We start from the raw sequence: 19203 nt of genomic DNA, 5'->3' as shown, positions 1-19203 counted from the left end.
CTTTTTAATCGAAATAGAATATAAGTTTAATATTATATATGGTTGGTTGTGATACATTTTTATTATAATACGTGCATTATTTTATTTTTTTAAGTTAAAATACAGGCATAAATCTTTTGGTGTCCCTACACGTGCTCTCAAAATTTGTTTAAGATATAAAATATTTTGTCACCATTGGTTCTCATGTCCTCCACTCACCCATCCTCAATCAACCGACAAGCAACTCCATGGGGGACTATGATATCTATGTCCTAAAATATATATATATATATATATATATATATGTCCTAAAATATATATATATATATATATGTCCTAAAATATATATATATATATGTCCTAAAATATATATATATATATATGTCCTAAAATATATATATATATATATATATATATATATATTGAAAATCAAACAAACGATTCTTCTTGAAAAAAATTTAATGGTTGTTGATTGTACATTAAAATACACTCAAGGCTTCACAACCAAACCACAATAGATCAAAAATAAAAATTTCATGGATTTGTATTGAAACGATATTTTAATGATAGTATTGAATCTCATTTTGTACTTGTTCGTACACTAACTTTCACCAAAACAATAATCGGCATTAAAGTGAGACAAATAGAAAAAGATATTGGTATTGATTTCAATATTATTTAATTTTGAATATAAGTTTAATCTTAAAGCTTTAAATTTGACTTTACATTGTTACAATAATATACCTATAGAGTATTTATTAGAAAAGAAAATTTACTAATTCATTATTGTTATTATTACTTGGAAAAACTTGAATGTGTGTGTATATATATATCTACATACACACAGTGTGTGTTTACATTGTAATAAACATGTAGAGCTGTCCCGCACAATTCTAATTGCAGAAAGGGCGTGCTCGGAAAGAAACGGATCCCTTTCTCTCTCTCTCTCTCTCTCTCTTTCTCTCCGGAGTCACACAACAGAAGGGAACATAAATCATCCATCTACCCACTCATTCATCCATCCACTCATCAGTTCATCCAGAGATTCACCACCATCCATCCGTCCGCAGTTTCATCTATCTATACATTCATTCTGTAGTTCGTAATGGAAGAATGAAGTTGGGGAGGCCAGGCTTGAATGAACGCTGCTGAGCGGAAGGCGGGAAGGCGGAGGCAGAGCAGAGGCAGAGAGAGCAGAGGCAGAGAGAGCAGAGGCGGAGCAGGGCCACGAATTGTGGCACCGCGCACAAACGCACACACACACTTACACACTTACACTTGCGCAAGGAAAGAAGGATTGCAGCAGCAGCAGCAGCGGGAGTGGCGACTCTCTCGCTCTCTCTCTGCCCTGCTCTGCCCTGGCTGTGCAGCTATCTATCTATTCATCTTTCTATCTCTCTCCCTGTAGCTCCCCCTCCGCTATCCTTCATCTTCTTCTTCATCTTCCTCTTCCTCACTGCTCTTGTGTTAGGGTTCTCCTACTTGCCCCCTGTTCTGCGTCTAGCAAGGAAGGAAGGCAGGATTCTATTCCACTTACTTACTTACCCTACTCTCTCCGTCGGGACTTGCACTGGATGTCTTCTTCGCCATTGCTTCTTCTCTCTTACTTACTGTTGTGCACTTCCTTTCCTCTCTCGGATCGGGGGAATGATTAGCAGCATCTATCCTCCTCCTCAAGTGCTGCTGCTGCTGCTTTCATCATGGCCCCGACGGGATCTGCCACGCACCGCCGTGAGCTGCGTCGCGCTGTTCGTCAGCTTCGTGCTCGAGGCCTTCACAGTGCTGCCAAATGGTACATCTTTTTTTCTTCTTTTTCTTTGAACATGCGTGCTGTCCTCTCCTTTAGTCTGGTCCTTCTCTGCAATGCATAGTAGTGAGCTACAGGCTAGGTATCCTTGCATTTGAATTGGTTGAGCCCGACTGTCTGAAGGCCTAGCAACTGCATTGAAAGGCCTAAGCGTGTTTGAAATCATTAATCTAAACCTATGCCGCGTAATCTAAGATTTTTGGGAGCGTTTGAGCATTCTCAATAGAAAACCCTTCAATTTTGAGGATATTTTATTGTGGATTTGTAGGACATTAATTTATTGTGTTGTTCCAATTCGCTATTTGTGTCTGTTAAGTACATTTTGTGTGATTTGTCCATGTATGTAGAATCACCTTCAATTTTTGTTTTTGTTTTGTTTTGTTTTGTTTTTTTTTTTTTTTTTTTTTTTTTGTGTGGGAGTGCTGCTAGCGCAATCTGTATGAACTATTTAAGTGATTGTCAGTTTATCACTAATTGGAATTAGTGAAGCGTGATTTCGTTTCTGACTAAAAGGAGTTGTCGCAGGGCTGCAGAACAACTAGTTGGCCTTCGTGAGAAAACCATTAGCAATAGTGTTGCACTGGAAGAGAATGCCACGACGAGGGAAAGTACCGGGTTCGAATTTAGAAGTACAGGAGTTGCATCTGACTGTCCGGAACAAGGAACCGATCGAGACGATATTGATAGCGAACAGGATGACGATGGTTTACTTTTGGCAAGGTCTTACTTCGACACCCGTGAATATAGACGAGCGGCTCACGCCCTTCAATCTGCATCTGGAAGCACAGCAACGTTTTTGCGGTTTTATGCCACATATCTGGTAATTTGGTTTTGCGATTTTGCTTGAATATGAATTGATGAAGGTTAAATTTTATTTCTTTCAAAGTCGATTGGACACTGTTTTGAAGTTTATTGTTTTCTGTTTACAAGTGAGGCAAAGTTCTGTATTGAGCGTATCGAAAGAACCCCACGAGTTTTATTGTTAACATCTCGAATATCTCTTTAAGAAATGTTGTCTTAGCGACGATATTGTTTCATCACCTTATATGAGACACGTTGATCTGTCCGTAATATTAAATGAACAGTTATGTTGAGTTTTCTCCAAAATAGAAATAAAATGGGTTGAATCCTTGTGCTTAATAGTTGTAACCTCATTTGAACAACACCATGCAAACTCTTTAAGGCTTTGTTATGGTGGATAAGGCAGTAAGCTGAGCATGTAGCACTCATCCTTGCTTGATTCGTAATTTGCGAGCCGTAACCGTGATTGATTTACAGGAATCTTAGTCAAGCTTTGAACGTTTTGAAATATATGCGTTTGAATCATAGCATGTTATGTTTGATTGAAATAAGGTAGATTTTCTCTGTGAGACTGTGTGGACGTCTATGACTTTCTGCCGTTCATGATACGACTCAATATCCTTGACATGAAAGGGGAATGCAATGCTTCCTTACGGTTCGAGTGAAAATCGATTCACTTTGAGAATTTAGGATCTTGTGCCTGTGTTGTTAAGGCAGGGGAGAAGAGGAAGGAAGAAGACACGGTTGATCTAGCAGGCCCACTTGGGAGGAGTGACGCTGTGAACTTGGAGCTTGTATCTCTGGAACAAGAACTTTCGTCTTTGTATCGGATGGGTACGCTTGATGCATTTGGAATGTACCTTTATGGTGTGATTTTGCGTGAGCGGGACAAACACGCCGAAGCCTGCACAGTGTTGTGTGCCTCTGTAAATTCTTATCCATGGAACTGGAGCGCCTGGCTGGAACTCCAGGTGAGTTACTCAAGTTGATGAAATACGATGACGGGAATTATTATCAGGCATTTTACAGATGTTCTGAACTTATTTTGTTTTTACTACCTGTTCACCTGATCAAATTTTCTGATACACGACTTCATTAGGCTTTGTGTACAGATCCAGACATCTTTCATACTTTGGATTTGAAAGACCATTGGATGCGTGATTTTTTCGTCGCCAGTCTCTTTCTAGACCTGCAACGGAATTCCGAAGGATTAGCACGATATCAGTCCCTTAACCTCTTGTTTCCTGGAAGCGATCACATACTAGCGCAGACAGCTGTAGCACACTATAATTTAAGGGAATTCGATGATGCTGAGCGCTTGTTTGAAGAGCTGCTTCGAGCTGATCCTTATCGAATTGAAGGTCTTCTATCTTGTCCACTCTATCTATTGCACTGTTTCCAGCATGAGACGTCCTTAGAATATCTTTGAAGCTTTCGGGCTGTGGGTTGTCTATCAATTATACAACTTTGCAAAGTAGAAACTGCATAAGCGTACTCTCAATAACAAGCTGTGGTGCTTTCAGGTATGGACACGTACTCCAATATACTCTATGTGAAGGAGTGTTTTGCAGCACTTAGCCACCTTGCGCACAAGTCTGTCCTTACGGAAAAATATCGTTCGGAAACTTGCTGCATCATTGGAAACTACTACAGTTTGAAAGCACAGCATGAAAAGGCAGTTCTGTATTTCAAGCGTGCTCTTAGACTGAATCCGAAATTTCTGTCCGCATGGACGTTGATGGGGCATGAATTTGTTGAGATGAAGAATACTCCAGCAGCGATTGATGCGTACAGACGAGCTGTTGACATAAATCCCAGAGATTATCGAGCATGGTATGGCCTGGGTCAGACATATGAGATCCTTGCAATGCCCTACTATGCTCTCTATTATTATCGTCGAGCTACTCAGTTGCGACCGCACGATGCTCGGATGTGGTGTGCGATGGGACAATGCTATGAAAGTGATCAATTACAAATTTATGATGCAGCTATTCGATGTTACAAGCGAGCCGTTAATAATAATGACAGGGAAGGTATTGCCCTTAACAAGCTGGCAAAGTTGCATGTTAATTTAGGTCGACATGAACAGGCTGCGTTTTATTTTAGAAAGAATTTAGAAAGAATGGAGGCGGATCAGAATGAGAGCCAAGAGTATGTGGACGCTCTACTCTTTTTGGGAAACTACAGCAAAAATAATGGTTCTTTGGAAGAGGCTGAGGTTTACTGTACCCGGGTGCTGGATTTTGGTGGCCCGGTAAGCTCTTATCTCCTTTCTTGCCCCAGACTTTCTAAATGATTTCACATCTGCTTAGTTTGTGATCTCTCATCCAGTTTCGAGCTGCATTTTATATCTTGCATTTTGATGAAGCGCATGTTGTTTGAGATTGGGTAGCTAATTATACTTGGAAACTTCACACAGCCGATGTTTTTGGTTTGCTTGCTCGAAGGGTTTTAATTTGGCTCCTGTTTGCCGTTTAAATAAGGGAAAGGACATTTCAGTTGCTGCAGATTTCGTACGCACGTTGATAAACGTATATGTCTTCTTTATGTTAAATGATCTGCTTCATTCCCGGATTTTCTGACAAAATAGGCTCAATAATCCTCTGGTGGTTTTCTGTTCAGGCAAAGGAAGATGCTAAAGCAATGCTGCGAGAAATTCGTAGCGTTCAGCAGCATGAAGATAATTTACAGTCTATGGAAGCCGATCGTGGCAGTCCATGAATAACCTCAAGCCACGTTTGTAGAATTACTCTAGATTATACATGGTTGATGAGGACAGTCTATGTTGTGACTTCCCTCTTTTGCTCGCAAGGTCTTGAATATTTTAGCTTGGCACAAGGCAACCCTGAAAAGGTTTCAAGAGGCATTTGAAGTAGTTCCTAGACGTTTTGGTAAAGGATTCAATGGGTTTGGCTTCTCGTAAAATGTTGGTTAAGTTATTGAGCCTATTTTGTCAGTTGAATAGTTCAAACATCCAAATTTTCCTCATCATACCTTACAGAATTTGCTACTCTTTCGTGCCGGGTACAGAATTAGCTTCCGGATCAGGTTCCTCGAAATGTGGTGTGTACTTGTACAGTGAAAGGATATCATAAAATTGTTTCTGACTTGAAAGGTTCGAACTCAAATTGTGATGAGAGTTTGAGTCAATTGCTATTTCTTGTGCATTATTCCGCCAAAATTTAGTTTTATAAATTCCAATTGATTTCTAGCATTTTCCTGATTCTGTAGAATGTGTATTTTGAGCCCTAGTCTCACTGCGTCTTCGTCAGATGGAAGTGGCCCAGGTTCGAATATGGTTATTGGTTATTTCACTGTAGTTGCATGTTTGTCATGTTTACTCTTTCTAAATTTAATATACATATCCTTTAAATGAATCGAACTTTAACCAATTTGTACTTCTGTGTATGTACTTATACATTCTCCAGGATTCATAATCTAAAACTACACCAAATGGCATCTGGTTTGCATACAGTTTCACATTATTTTCTCGTAACCTGATTCTTCAGGTAATTTTATTATCATTTTCTAGTTCTTTTTATCATTTCATTAAAAAGGATGAAGAATGTTGGAAATGAACATGTGTGATCCGTTTCGAAATCAATGTAGAAAATGAGATATTATTCACCATTATGACTTTATAATCCAAAACACAAGTCGCAAAATTGACAGTCCGTAAGAAAACAGTCGTGTCTTAATGCGCTTGTACACCAAAACGAACAATTAAATCTAAATATTATCCGAAGGTTTGAAGAGATGGAATACCCATACGGCGAGGGGTCCCAAGAATAGCGATGATGGCCTAATGAGCAGCCATTTGACAAGCACAGGATGATCTGACTGTTTGTTACACCAGAAATATGTCCCATAATATGTATAATTTTGATGCTCGAAAGAAAGAATACAGGGTTGCAGCCTCGTCAACTTATCATTCAAACAAGCACAAATGAAATCATAATCTCTCGCAGACATTCACCCACTTTCACACAGTATTCTGTACTTAGATTTGAGCGACCATATTCTGATACACCCCCCTCACTTATCACATTAGGGGGCTTAAACAAATTGATCCAGCAGCGACAACGTTAAGTGTGCAAGAAGATAAATATTTTACTGAAAACCCATACTTAACTAGGCAAACTTGCTGCTGTCCCGAAAGCATAGGGTCTTGGAAAATCAGAGCTCTCATTAATCGTTGGTCGAGAACACAGTTGTCATGGAGTTTTGCTCTTCAGCCTAAACACACTTCGTCGTCGGATGCAATCTAACTACCACTACAAGCAATATTTCACATCTCATCAAAGGCAAGAAGCAGATTAAGGTCCAGTTATTCTTCCCTTAACAAGTAATTCCAATGTTACGACCTTTAATGACGTGTCTGGCCTCGCTTCCTTAAGAAACTTGGTATATTGATCGCAGAGCCATTGCTGCCTTGAGATAAACCTGTCGGTGATCGACCAGCTTGTCCATCCAAAATACGACTCACATTCTGCAGAAGAACATCAAGCACGTGAACGTTGCATGAGAAGAAACTGTGAGATGACAACATTCAACAATATCATATCTAATGAGCAGTTGTGTTCAATCCTCATCTACGTTTAAGTACAGGATCTTAACACCACCTGCAATTTTGAAAACAAATGGTTGAAACTAGTAACGAACCAAAAAATCTAACACAATACTACAGGTCAAAACTTCATTTCATAAACTATCAAAGCAATGATCTCCAATTCCAATCACTCAGAGCAGTGATAAGCAACTTACTTGCATACTACGCGCATCAGGTTCATCTTGAGAACTAAATCCTGTTGCTATCAAAGTTATACTAACCTGCAAAACATAGCAAATTCGTTGGCCCAATACAAAAAATAAAGAAACTACACATAAGAAGGCAAAGAGAAGTCGTTTCCATGTTTCCACGTAACCTAGAAACGTAGAATACTTGTACTCAGTGGGGCACGAAAAAGTAGTGGATAATTCTTAAGTGGAGAGTTTCAAGATTTAAGGTTTAGTATTTTAAGTTTAATGCTTAAAAATAATGCTCACTTGGCCATGAAGTGCTTCGTCTACTACGGCTCCAAAAATAAGATTTGCGTTGGGATCGACCAAATCATAAATCACCTCTGCTGCAGCATTTACCTGACAAAAAGTTAGTCAATAAACATATTCCTCACAAGCCCAACAGAGAAATTAAGTGCATTAGATCAGTGTAATTACCTCAAAGAGAGTCATGTCGCTTCCCCCAGTGATATTCCAGACTATCCCTGTGGCTCGCTCAATACCCACATCCAATAGAGGAGATTGGATTGCGCTCAATGCTGCTTCTCTAGCTCTTGACTTACCTGCCAAATAGCTAATTGAGTACCAATGTATCTTTCAAACCCTCAAACACTGGACAGCAATGTGAACATATTGAGAGCGAGAGAGAGAGAGAGAGAGAGAGAGAGAGAGAGAGAGAGAGAGTTAGTGAGTGCAGTAAGCTGCAAACAAATAAATAAAAGGTATGTTCGACTTCAAATCTGAATGTTGCAAAAGAGATAAACCTGTGGCGGTCCCTATGCCCATCAAAGATGATCCTGCATTAGCCATGATCGCCCGCACGTCGGCAAAATCTACGTTAACCAGCCCAGGGACCTGCAACCAGAACCTTCAATGATCAACATAAAGGTAGTTTATCATAAACCAACTTCAAGGAGTATTTCGGGAGCATTTCATTTTCGACATTTGAGATAGGCATTGATTTGAAACCCAAGATCAGGTCCAGTGAGGCGTGTCATCTGATGCATGGAAGAACAAAAACTTCAAGTCATGTGATGCGGCAACTTTTACATTGTTGCTGCCACCTCATAAGACCACATTGAGTCATTGCATCCATCTTCACATCTCTCTCTTTCAAGGACAAATTGGATTGCATGAACGGGCACGTGTAGGTTTATGCCACTTACCGTGATAATATCTGAAATACCCCGCACTCCCTGCCGAAGGATGTCGTCTGCAAGATTGAACGCTTCCGTCACTGGGGTAGACTGCGCAACTGCAGTCAAAAGTTTGTTGTTTGGAATCGTAATTAACGTGTCCACGTTATTTTTGAGAGCTGCAATACCCTCGTGGGCTTGGACAGCTCGTCTCCGCCCTTCAAAGGCGAAAGGAGTAGTAACTATTCCTACAGTAAGAATTCCCAACTGCTTCGCCACACCCGCAATTATTGGTGCTGCACCGCTGCCAGTGCCGCCACCCATACCCGCCTGCCATCCGAAACAATTGAGAGGAGATGACTAAACCGTTCGAAGAATGTGTACATCAGGTGCGGTATCCAAAAATGGATGATGTAATGAACAGCATGCAATGGTTTATCCCCGGCATTGCAAGGAAACTTAAAGGAGAGTGCAAATGATAAGAAGTCAAGATTTAAAAGAAGAAAGACACAGAATTTAAGTATCGTCCAGATGGAAGTCATCTATGAGAAAATACATAAAAAGATGATTAGCTAACTGAGAAATCAAGGGAAAGGATTGACTACATGCCTCAATAGAATATTGACAATGGGGTTTAAGCGGATTTATCGAGCAAAATAGTTTCATTGGAAACAAATTCCACTCGTGACGATTTCGACAATGACAAGACTTGGTGCACACAGGCAAGAATGTGAGGCACACACTAACCCACCAATATTTTAGAAAAAAGAAAGGCACTCTTCGACACATACCGTTACGAAAACCATGTCAGCTCCGCGTAGGGCTTCTTCCACCATAGCTTTGCTCTCTTCCGCAGCACTACACCCTATTTCTGGATTCCCGCCCGCCCCCAGACCTCTCGTCAATTTTTGCCCAATCTGCAGACGATTCTGAGCCGGAACAGGGGACAAGGCCATAGCCTGCGCATCAGTATTCACGATCCAGAATTCTACCCCTTGCATCTCGCTCTCAAGCATTCGGTTTACGGCGTTGGAACCCCCACCTCCGACCCCTATTACTTTAATTTTCGCTTCGTTATAACTTCCAGTGTCGTCTCCGCTTCCTTCAAATGCCATGACAGGATTCCGCATCACGCTCGAGGGGGGTTCACATCGCAAAGGCGATTTTGCTTCCAAAGCCAACAAGTCCCTCTCTCCAAAATTGCAAAGACCCCCATTACTCAAAGCTCGGTCGATTCGGCGTAGAGCTCGAACGCTTGACCTAGAATGCATGCTGCAGTGAACAACGGGGGGGGTTCTGCAAGCCTCCCCACCCACTCGCGATGACACCTTGAGCCCCGCCCATCCCGAGCACCCACTAAACAACGCCATCGCTGCTGCTGCTTCTGCTGCCGCCGATTGGCGAGGCCACGATGCAGCAGAACCCAGAAAATGCTGCTGTTGCTCCTTCTACCCGTGCTGCTGCTGCAGCAGCGTCGCGGGGGGAGGGGGCGTAAGCGATGGGGGCAAGAGGGTGTGGGCGTGACGGGGCCTGATTCTGCCCCACTCTCCTCTTCTTCCCTCTCGCCCTGAGCTTCGTCCCGTGTCTCTTCCCGTGTTTCGCCCTGGGCTGGGCTCCCCTGTGCCTGCTGCTACCGCTCCGCCCATCTCCCCGGGCAGAACGGGCAGGGAAGTGAAGGGCAGGGCAGGGGTGGCAGAAGTGGGGCCCATGAGGGGAAGGGTGAGACCCAGGCAAAGGATGGCGTCCTATTGGCCATTCATGAGCTCCGTTCTTCATCTGCTGGATGCTGCTGGATGGCACTTGCTCCCCCCGTTCCCTCTGGAGTTCCCCTCAGCGTTCTCCCGCGATCCCGAGTCTCTCCCTCCGTTCCCTTGTGGACCCCCCCCCAAGGAGCCCCATTCTTCTCTTTTTGTACCCTTCTCGTCATTCTTCCTCTTGTGTGTTTTTTTTGTTCTGTGTTGTTTTGTTTTGTTTTTTTTGTACTGTTCTGATTTGTTTTTTTGTTCCTCTTTTTTTAATAACCCTTTTCCTCATCTTTTCTTCTTTCGTTACTCTTGATCTCAATACTCTCTCCACGCTTTGTTCTACTTTTCTTTCTGCTTTTGTTTTTCTTAATTGTTTTCAAATCTTCCTTCTCTCCTCCTCACTTTATTTTTAAATGGAGAAATTTACTATTATGCATTATCTCTGTTCTTTTTACACTTCTTTAACACTTAATTTTAAAAATTATTTTTCTTGTTCAATAATTTAAATTCATATAAGAAAAATATAAAAATGTGACACAAGCATAACACACACAATTTGTTTTAGGAACATTCTTAGACTAAGGTACAAATTTCTTTTTTACAATGTTATTCATCTTCCAAACATCAAAGTAATTGTAGTATCCAGAACTTTACAACTACAAAGTCTAGAATTTTTTTTAATTATTTAGTTAATTTTTTAAAGCAATTTAATTGTAAACGATTCTAACTATTTAATAAATAAATAAGAATTGGTTACCTAAATAATTTTAATGTAAAAATTAGAAAAAAATTATTGTATTATTATTATTATTGTTATTATTTTTGTCAAATTTATTGTATTATTATTATTATTATTATTATTATTATTGTTTTTATTATTTTTTTCAAATTTATTGTATTATAAAAGATTGCAGTATTTTCCAATAAAAAATAGCAATAAAAAATTTTAAAGAAGACAAATTACAATTAAATTTTGAATCAAAATTTATTAATTTTAATCATTTATTTAGAATCAAAATTAGATTGTCAATTGTACTTATAAAGTTTAAATAGTAATGTTAAAGACATACTTGTACTTAGTATGTCTTTAACATTAAAAGCTCTTTATTGCACAATTTACTTGTCTTTATAATTTGCAAAAATATTGAAAATATAATTCAATTTTAGCTCAAAAAATATTGTAATAATCCAATTGGTAGATTGCTCAAAATCATAGAAATCTTCACTAATTCTTAAAATTCATTTTTCAAGATCCTAATCTAATTGAATTTTAATAATCTCCAATCTTATTCTTCAATTTATTTAAAATTTATAAAATAGATATATAATAAGTAGGTCAACAATTCAACAAATATTTTCTTATCAATCTATAACAATGCTTATAAAAATTTCTAAAGTATAAACTCTTTTTATTTCATAAAATTCCAAAGTACCTTAAAAATCCCTAACTTTGCAAAACTCTCACTAAGTCAATAATTATAAAAATAATATAATTACAAAGGTGAGAGACCTTAGTAATGTTGATTATGTAAATTTTGTGGATATATGATTGAGTGATTATTGTACATGTAATAGTTGTAGGAGACCAACATTATGAATCTATCTTTTTTTATTAATAAAATTCATATTTTTAAGTCAAACTTGAAAAAATCTTCAGTTTACTTATGTATTTTTATGATAAAAGTTGGAGTTCTTGAGAGGCCCAAAAATCATAATGTTCTTAGATCCTTACCATGTATAAGATTTTTTTTAGTAGATAGTGGTCTTGATACATTATAGTGACCCTATTATAATATGCAAACTTGAGAATATATATGCGCATGATAATTTGCACTTTCTACTAGTAAATTTGATAAAACCAAATTTAAAGAGGAAGTAGGAGACACCTTCTTTGTTAGCAAAGGTCCTTTGAATTATTAAAAAGAGATAACATGTAATAGATACAAGCAAAAGAATCACCTACTTAGATATTAGAATGTTTCTAAATGATATCTCAAGTAAAGAATATGAGAGGTGTGAAGTCTTATTGATTGCAAAAAGCATTATAAATAACATTTCAAAGAGATGTTGATGTTTTGACAAAGTCTTTTACTTGACACTCTAAATTGATTCAAAATGCTACTTAAAAGTTAGAATTCAAAGTTGCATTATTGAAGTAGTATTAGAATTAGATTCAAATATCTTGTATAACTTGCTCTAAAGAAAGAAAGAAAGAAAAACATATTTTTCTTTATTGGAGTTGCAAAGATATTCCAACATCTTTCTAATACCTTATCAAAAAGTTTACATGAAAGGCTTTGGCAAGGCAAAGAAGACAAGTTTCAAAGAAGATGAAACGAATTAAATGTGAAAAAAATTAGCAACTATAAAGCAGATTACTTATCACAAAAAGTTAAGACCTATATAGGGTAGATAAAAGATAATTCAAGGTAATATCTTTTGATAAAATAAAGGTAAAATAAATATATTGATTTTAGATATCTAATAAGTTGGATCCTTAATGTTGGAATCTAAGCATGTAAGGTTGTAGTCTATAGGAAGTGGTAAGAAGAATGATAGATCTTTATGATTAAAATTGTTGTATCTAAATGTTATAGGATACTATAAAAAGAAGAGAAAGAGAAAAAAATAAAAACCTCCAATGCAAATACAACCTAACCTTATTTAAGTTAGGAAACAAATTGACTTGGCATAATTGATCATTTTAGGAACAACTGCATGTCTCTCTTGGATATTTTGGCCTCACTACTATGACATTTGTTATAATCTTACTAAAGAATGTTTTGATAATATGGATTATAAATTTATTAATAGAACAAATATTTTACTTAAAATAAAATATTTTACATCAGTAGATAATATTAAAGATATATATCAAATGATAATCAAATGTCTTTATTATAATTTATTTGCTTGAAAAATAATTATTTTGAATGATAAAATTATACATAAGATAAATTTAGATATCTAAATTAAATAAATTTGGATAGAATTTAATACTAAATAAGATTAAAAAGTCCAACTTTTAATAAATTAATTAGTGGCTATATTTATAATAAATTATATTATTTTATAAAATTAAGTTTATTTTAATATAATATAATAAAAAATAACATATTTATAAAAATAAAATAAAAGTATCAATTTTTGATTTGTAAATTGTAAATAAAAATACCTCTAAATTGTGGTAATATGTATTAGTTCAACCAAACATTCTTTAAGGTTTAATAAATAAATATACATATATATATATATATATATATATATATATATCTATATATGAAGATAATAAAGCAATCAAATTTTTTTATTAAAGCAATCCACTCTATCTTAAGTATCATTGAACCCTTAGAGCTCCCATCCCTATTTCTAGCCATTCTTTATTCCCAACCATTGCTAGAGATGGGATAGAGGGCTAGGAAACATTGGAAATGGGAGTAACAGTTGGAAACATGGAAATGGCTAGGAACTAGGAAACCATTGGAAATGAGACATGTAGATTGATTAAGTAAAACTTTTGGGTTGCTTTATCATTTCCCTATATATATATATATATATATATATTAGAAATACAACCATAGTATAATGATATCTAAAATATTAGTAATTCAAATAGATTTTTTTATAAAATATAAAAATAAATTTACATTTTAAAAAGTCTTGAAATTGTTAAGGAATAGTGTGAAAAAAAGATCTTTGATGCATTCTAATTATAATAGATAAATTAAATATATTAGATGCATCTATAATAAGAATTCAATACATTCTTTTGAATTGAAATAGTATAAATCTGCAGCATGTATTTGATATAACCATAAAAACATAAAATTATAATAATAGTCAAATAAATTAATATAAATTGAAGAATAAGTAATATAAGCTATTAAATTTAGTAATTGATAGAAAAAAGAGTAAAAAATATTTTTAATAAAATTTTATATAGTACTCTATATGAATAAGAACACCAAATAAGAACCACATAGGATGACATTTGTTTTACAAGTACATAAAATACATAGAATTGTCAAATCAAATACCTAATTCTAATAAAATAGAATAGAAATATGAAGTTTTAAACAGAAAATAATAATTGATATTCTAAAAAAATAAATTAAAATAGAATAAATAAAAAAAATGAATTTTAAGTGTTTAAAGAGATTATATTAGAATTGGCAATTGAACAAATCCTAAAAATTAAATAATATTAAATTTTTATATTCTATTTCATAAAAAATAATTAATGTCTAATTTTTTTTTGTTCTTTTGTAAACATGTAAAAAAGTATCTTAATATGATTTATACATTAAGCTTCTAAATCCTAAAATAATTAGAAATAATCCATGAATTTTTTTGGTGATGGTTATCTTCTAAGAATGTTTTTATAAAATGTCTCTGAAATACTAAAGAATATTAAATAAAAATAAAATAATCATTATAAAGAAGATTTTCTATTCAAATAGAGATTCTAAAGAAATAACTAAAATTAGAGATTTTATAAAAGATTAAATGAAGATGCAGCATTTAATTAATAAAATAAGATTGAATACATCACAAAAATTAGAAAGAAGTAGTTAGATCTTACAATTTTTTAAAAATCTAAAAATGCACAAGTCTTTAAAATAATATTAGAAAGGTAAATGCAACCACTACCACCTTTTACAATCATAAATATACAAAATAATCTAAATTTATGTAGTAAATAAAAATTAAACAATAAAACTAAGAAACACAAAGTTTTTAACTCTAATACTAATGTCTTATACTTATAGATGTATAAAACAATATATATGTTGTAAAAAGTAAACCATAACTTCTAAAATAAATATATAAAAAATAAAAGATTTATTAAGATTCAGAAAATTGAAATAAACTAAATTAATGAAATATCTCTAATATTTAATATAATAACAAAATAAATTACATAATATTCTTCTAAGATAGAACTACTACAAATTACAACCAAACCAAATCAAAACATTGAGAAGGAAAGTAAGTTTATCTACAAGTATTTGGAACACCACAAATATTTGTAAAACAAATTATTTCAAAAATTGACTAAAGATATGCAAAGACGAAAAAGAAAAAGAAAAAGAAAAATCTTAATTGAGGTTTTAAAGAACAGGACTATTGAAAAAAACTTAAAAATAAATTTTCAAGTACAATAAAAAAAATTATAAAAAATAAATAAATAAATAAATAAAAATTGAAAACAATATCTTACAAAGAAGTTAAATCCAACTAAATGTTGATTGCCACTTAGACAACATTGAAAAAGAAAAATGAAGAATTGGAAAACAAATTATGAAAAAAAAACCAGCTTTGAATAAAAAATATTCAAACCTGCTAGAAGTTGTAAAATGCTAATTAGAATAAAGAAAAAAGACACTTTATTGATGTGGATAAGTGGGATAATCATATTAGTATATTTAAACATATCAAATAATGAAATAAGTTGAGGCACTTTTTAATTAAGAAAAAAGAATATACTAACGAACATGTCTCAAAGTTTCATAAAGTCTTCATGAGTACTAAGCAAAAACTCAGGCAAATCATTCAGTTCCATCATAAACTTTAATATTTTTTAAGTTTTAAAATAAATCATGTTTGATAATGTAGGATTGTCTTATTTTATATATGAAATTATCTATATTTCATTATATATATAGATATATATATATATATATATATATATAATAAAAATAAAAATACTATAATCATATATAAATATTATTTATTAGAAAATTATATAGATGACACATTATCAAAGGACATAGGCTACTTACTTTATCATTGTTTATTGTAATATATTTGTATTTATGTCTTGATCTTATATGCATTACATATTTTTTAAATATTATATTTATATAGATATTCCATAATCAAAAAGATTAATAATAGCATATTTATAAAAGTAAAAAGCTTTAAAAATGATACATGCCAATTATTCTTTTGTTAATAATGAAAGTATATTTTCAATTTATTTTTGTGGGGCTAAAATAGTCTATTAATTTGCTAAATTTTTGTAGTATCTTTGATATATTATTCCAATTTTTATGAATCACATGGGTTTTTTTATGTCATAATTAAAGTTAATACTTATATATTATTAATGTCTTGTATGAACAAAATGATATTAAAGATTAAATTTTATTGCCCATTCGTAAGAACTTGAAAAAAATAAATTTATAAATTATAAGACAAGTTAAGAATGTTATCTTTCATAATCAACTTCAAACTCTTCTACATTATCTTTTTTTGCCCCATATTACAAAAATCATTATTTAGATCAAAAACATATCTCAGAAGAGTTTTTTATAAAAACTTTTGCATTGATGTAACAAAATTCTATAAATATAAAAATACTTTGATAAAAAATGACATAATTTTATTATCCATTATAAGTTTAAAATAAAATAAAATAATGTAGAATACTTTTATTGAATTTGAAAATATACAGGTTTTCAACATGGCTAGGAGCAATTTAACTCACGTAACAAGTTCATCATTCATGTGAACCTCAACCTTTTTCTTTTTCTTTTTCTTTTTTTGTTATCATTATCTTTGTTATATATCTGTATATATACCATATTTAGTGTCTGAATTTTTTATATATAATTTTCAATTTTAAAAAATAATAATTCTTCTCCAAATTTTTAAAGATGAAATTCACTATCAACATTTATAGTATTGTCTTTTGATACTTACAAAGTTCATTACTTCAGATGTACATATTTAAATTATTAATATCTTATATTATATTGAATTAATTTCTATTTAATATTTTCTATGTTCAAACTTATTTTTAAACACAATGATTTATGTCAATGATGTGGTTGATATATATATATATATATATATATATCTATTCAATAATGTAGTAAAATGTTTTTTGATATTTTTTATTTTAAGAAAAATAACTAAGAAATAAAACTTATGTATTTTGTGATAATTTCTAAAAACATATTAGTATCCACACACAAAATGTATCATCAAGTTAAAATCTTCAATAAGTTTACAATGTGTAAACTGTTGCTTCAACCTTTGTTTATTAATTTTTATTTCAGAAATGCTTTATTTTTTCATCAAAACTAAATCTTGAAAAATCAATTTCATTCTTCTTTTAATATTATAGATTTTACAACTCATGCATAAAACTAATAAATGACGTATTCTATTACTGTATTGTCCTCTGTAACATCAAGTTCCACAGTTAAGTGAAACAAGTTTAGTTTACTTTGCTTTTACATCAAATTGCTCTTATCAACATTGTATTTTGATCTTTGCAAATTTGTATTTGATAGAAGAAAACATTACATACTGCTCTTTATAAAAAAATGACAATAAACACCAAAATAAAAATAGAACTATAAAGTAGCATTCAAGAGTTATATATTGGTGAGGGATGGCACACTCCATGTCAAATTGATTGTTTCTTTAATTATATTATTTGAAATTCTATCCAGAAATTTCGTATTGTTAGATGCAAAATCATAGATAATTTTATATATATATGAGGAATTGGTATGAATAATTAAATTTCAATCAAAGATATTGAATTACATGTGGACCCACGTTAATAGAACACATAATAGAGTAAGGTCAAGCTTAATTTTAAAAATTCCCAGTAATGTTTAAAACATATTACATTTTGATTATTTTAAAATCATTAAGAAAATAATAATAAAATAATGCTTTTCAACAAAACTATTTTTTTTTATTGCAAGATTACTACTCATATTCAACAATGGTAAATTGCTTAAGCAAGCTAGCATATACATTAATGTATCGTATGAAGAGTGATTTTCTTTAAAACAAGTTTCAGAAACCTCAAGTGTATGTATGTAGTGAAAATTTTAAAAAATTAAAACCAATTTGGCATAAAGTTCAGTGTCTTCAATATTAAACAATTCTTGTACATTTTGTTAGTCTTTTGGTATGAGTTTGTTATGAAAGAAGATAGCTTCAAATTTTAAGTGGTCAAATGATGAGGTAAAAGTTTTAGGATCAAATTAAGTATTTATTTCATTGTAATATTCTTAAGTAAGTATGAATGTAGATGTGTGTGTGTGTGTGTGTTTGTATCTATATCTATATGTACATATATATTTTTTCTTAGTCTGTATGTTTAGTTTTTAATGACTATGCAATTGAGCCGAATGTAACAAACCTTGTATAGATCATCAAAAATGGTTAGTAAACTTAAAAAAGACACAACTTTTTGAAAATACTTCTGTTGAATCATGTAATTTTAAAATCCAATTTAAAAGATGAATATGCTAACTATTATCAAGAATAATTATAAATAGTAAATTGAGTATATTGAACCAAATAACTGTCTTCCTTCAGATTGAGTTGCCTTTGCAATCATGCATTTGAATTTTGAAATCAGAGTTTATGTACAAATATTTTAAAGTTAATTGGTCTTTACAAAATCAAGAGATTAGTTAGTTCCTAATATGTGTAATTTCAAAACAACATTTATCAAAACAAAAAAATTCAGTGTGAAAAAAAAAGAAATTAAAATTTGATTTAATACTAAACCTGAATACAATTTATTAGAAAATTGTATTTTGAATAGTTGAATGAATGCACATTTTAGTTTGGATGAGTGTGTGGACAAAAATGAGCAAATGAGAGACATAACAACAAAATGTTCCGAGTCAATTAAGATACTGTCTTCTGACCATACAAATACTAATATTCTTTGAAACCCAAGTATTAAAGATCTAAATAAGTATGCTCTCAATACATATATATTGTATGGAATTGAAAACAGGTTCCATTGAGCAGTCTGGCTGGCAGAGGATCTGTGGAATCAGGGCTTCCAGCAGTAAAGGACCCATATGGAATATCTCCATATATCTATCTATCTATCTATAAATACATGCGCCCTCAGACTCACAGACTCACATACAAAGATTTCATCACAATAGATGGATGATAATAATATTACTTA

The 19203-nt window shown here is 32.9% G+C and overlaps 2 protein-coding genes across 4 annotated transcripts; one reads left to right on the top strand and one right to left on the bottom strand.

The window, feature by feature from the left end:
* Nucleotides 1–1127: 1127 nt before the first annotated feature.
* On the top strand, nucleotides 1128–5715 carry LOC112288495 (anaphase-promoting complex subunit 8). 2 transcript variants are annotated; one of them, XM_024532694.2, is made up of 6 exons: nucleotides 1128–1771; nucleotides 2320–2606; nucleotides 3301–3558; nucleotides 3687–3948; nucleotides 4111–4841; nucleotides 5210–5715. In XM_024532694.2, the coding sequence occupies exons 1-6, from the start codon at nucleotides 1627–1629 to the stop codon at nucleotides 5306–5308; spliced, it is 1782 nt and encodes a 593-aa protein (XP_024388462.1). In that variant the 5' UTR covers nucleotides 1128–1626; the 3' UTR covers nucleotides 5309–5715. The 2 variants fall into 2 exon arrangements, with proteins under 2 accessions (XP_024388462.1, XP_024388463.1); XM_024532695.2 differs by having other exon boundaries at nucleotides 2312–2606.
* Nucleotides 5716–6753: 1038 nt separating this feature from the next.
* LOC112288496 (cell division protein FtsZ homolog 2-1, chloroplastic) lies at nucleotides 6754–10011 on the bottom strand. Of its 2 annotated transcripts, none has more exons than XR_012218453.2 (7): nucleotides 9294–10011; nucleotides 8533–8832; nucleotides 8131–8221; nucleotides 7805–7929; nucleotides 7634–7713; nucleotides 7352–7417; nucleotides 6754–7076 (listed from the first exon to the last, which is right to left on the bottom strand). XR_012218453.2 is itself a non-coding variant. In XM_024532696.3 (7 exons), exons 1-7 carry the CDS (start codon nucleotides 9870–9872, stop codon nucleotides 6954–6956), a joined length of 1377 nt encoding a protein of 458 aa, XP_024388464.1. In that variant the 5' UTR covers nucleotides 9873–10011; the 3' UTR covers nucleotides 6754–6953. The 2 variants fall into 2 exon arrangements, 1 of the variants encoding a protein (XP_024388464.1); XM_024532696.3 differs by having other exon boundaries at nucleotides 7634–7726.
* Between the last annotated feature and the right edge of the window lie 9192 nt (nucleotides 10012–19203).

The sequence above is a fragment of the Physcomitrium patens genome, chromosome 11 (assembly GCF_059467195.1).
Source record: "Physcomitrium patens ecotype Gransden chromosome 11, ASM5946719v1, whole genome shotgun sequence".
NCBI classification, from domain to species: domain Eukaryota; kingdom Viridiplantae; phylum Streptophyta; class Bryopsida; order Funariales; family Funariaceae; genus Physcomitrium; species Physcomitrium patens.
Note: the sequence above shows the minus strand (reverse complement) of the source record. Positions and strands in the feature narration are given on the sequence as shown.

Excerpts from the sequence above, each read along its gene's own strand:
- LOC112288495 (XM_024532694.2), top strand. The coding sequence starts at position 1,627 with ATGATTAGCAGCATCTATCCTCCTCCTCAAGTGCTGCTGCTGCTGCTT. Across the intron at positions 3,559-3,686 it reads GCGCCTGGCTGGAACTCCAG|GCTTTGTGTACAGATCCAGA; the intron begins GTGAGTTACTCA and ends CGACTTCATTAG. Across the intron at positions 3,949-4,110 it reads TGATCCTTATCGAATTGAAG|GTATGGACACGTACTCCAAT; the intron begins GTCTTCTATCTT and ends TGGTGCTTTCAG.
- LOC112288496 (XM_024532696.3), bottom strand. The coding sequence starts at position 9,872 with ATGGCGTTGTTTAGTGGGTGCTCGGGATGGGCGGGGCTCAAGGTGTCA. Across the intron at positions 8,833-9,293 it reads CTGACATGGTTTTCGTAACG|GCGGGTATGGGTGGCGGCAC; the intron begins GTATGTGTCGAA and ends TTCGGATGGCAG. Across the intron at positions 7,727-7,804 it reads GCGACATGACTCTCTTTGAG|GTAAATGCTGCAGCAGAGGT; the intron begins GTAATTACACTG and ends ACTTTTTGTCAG.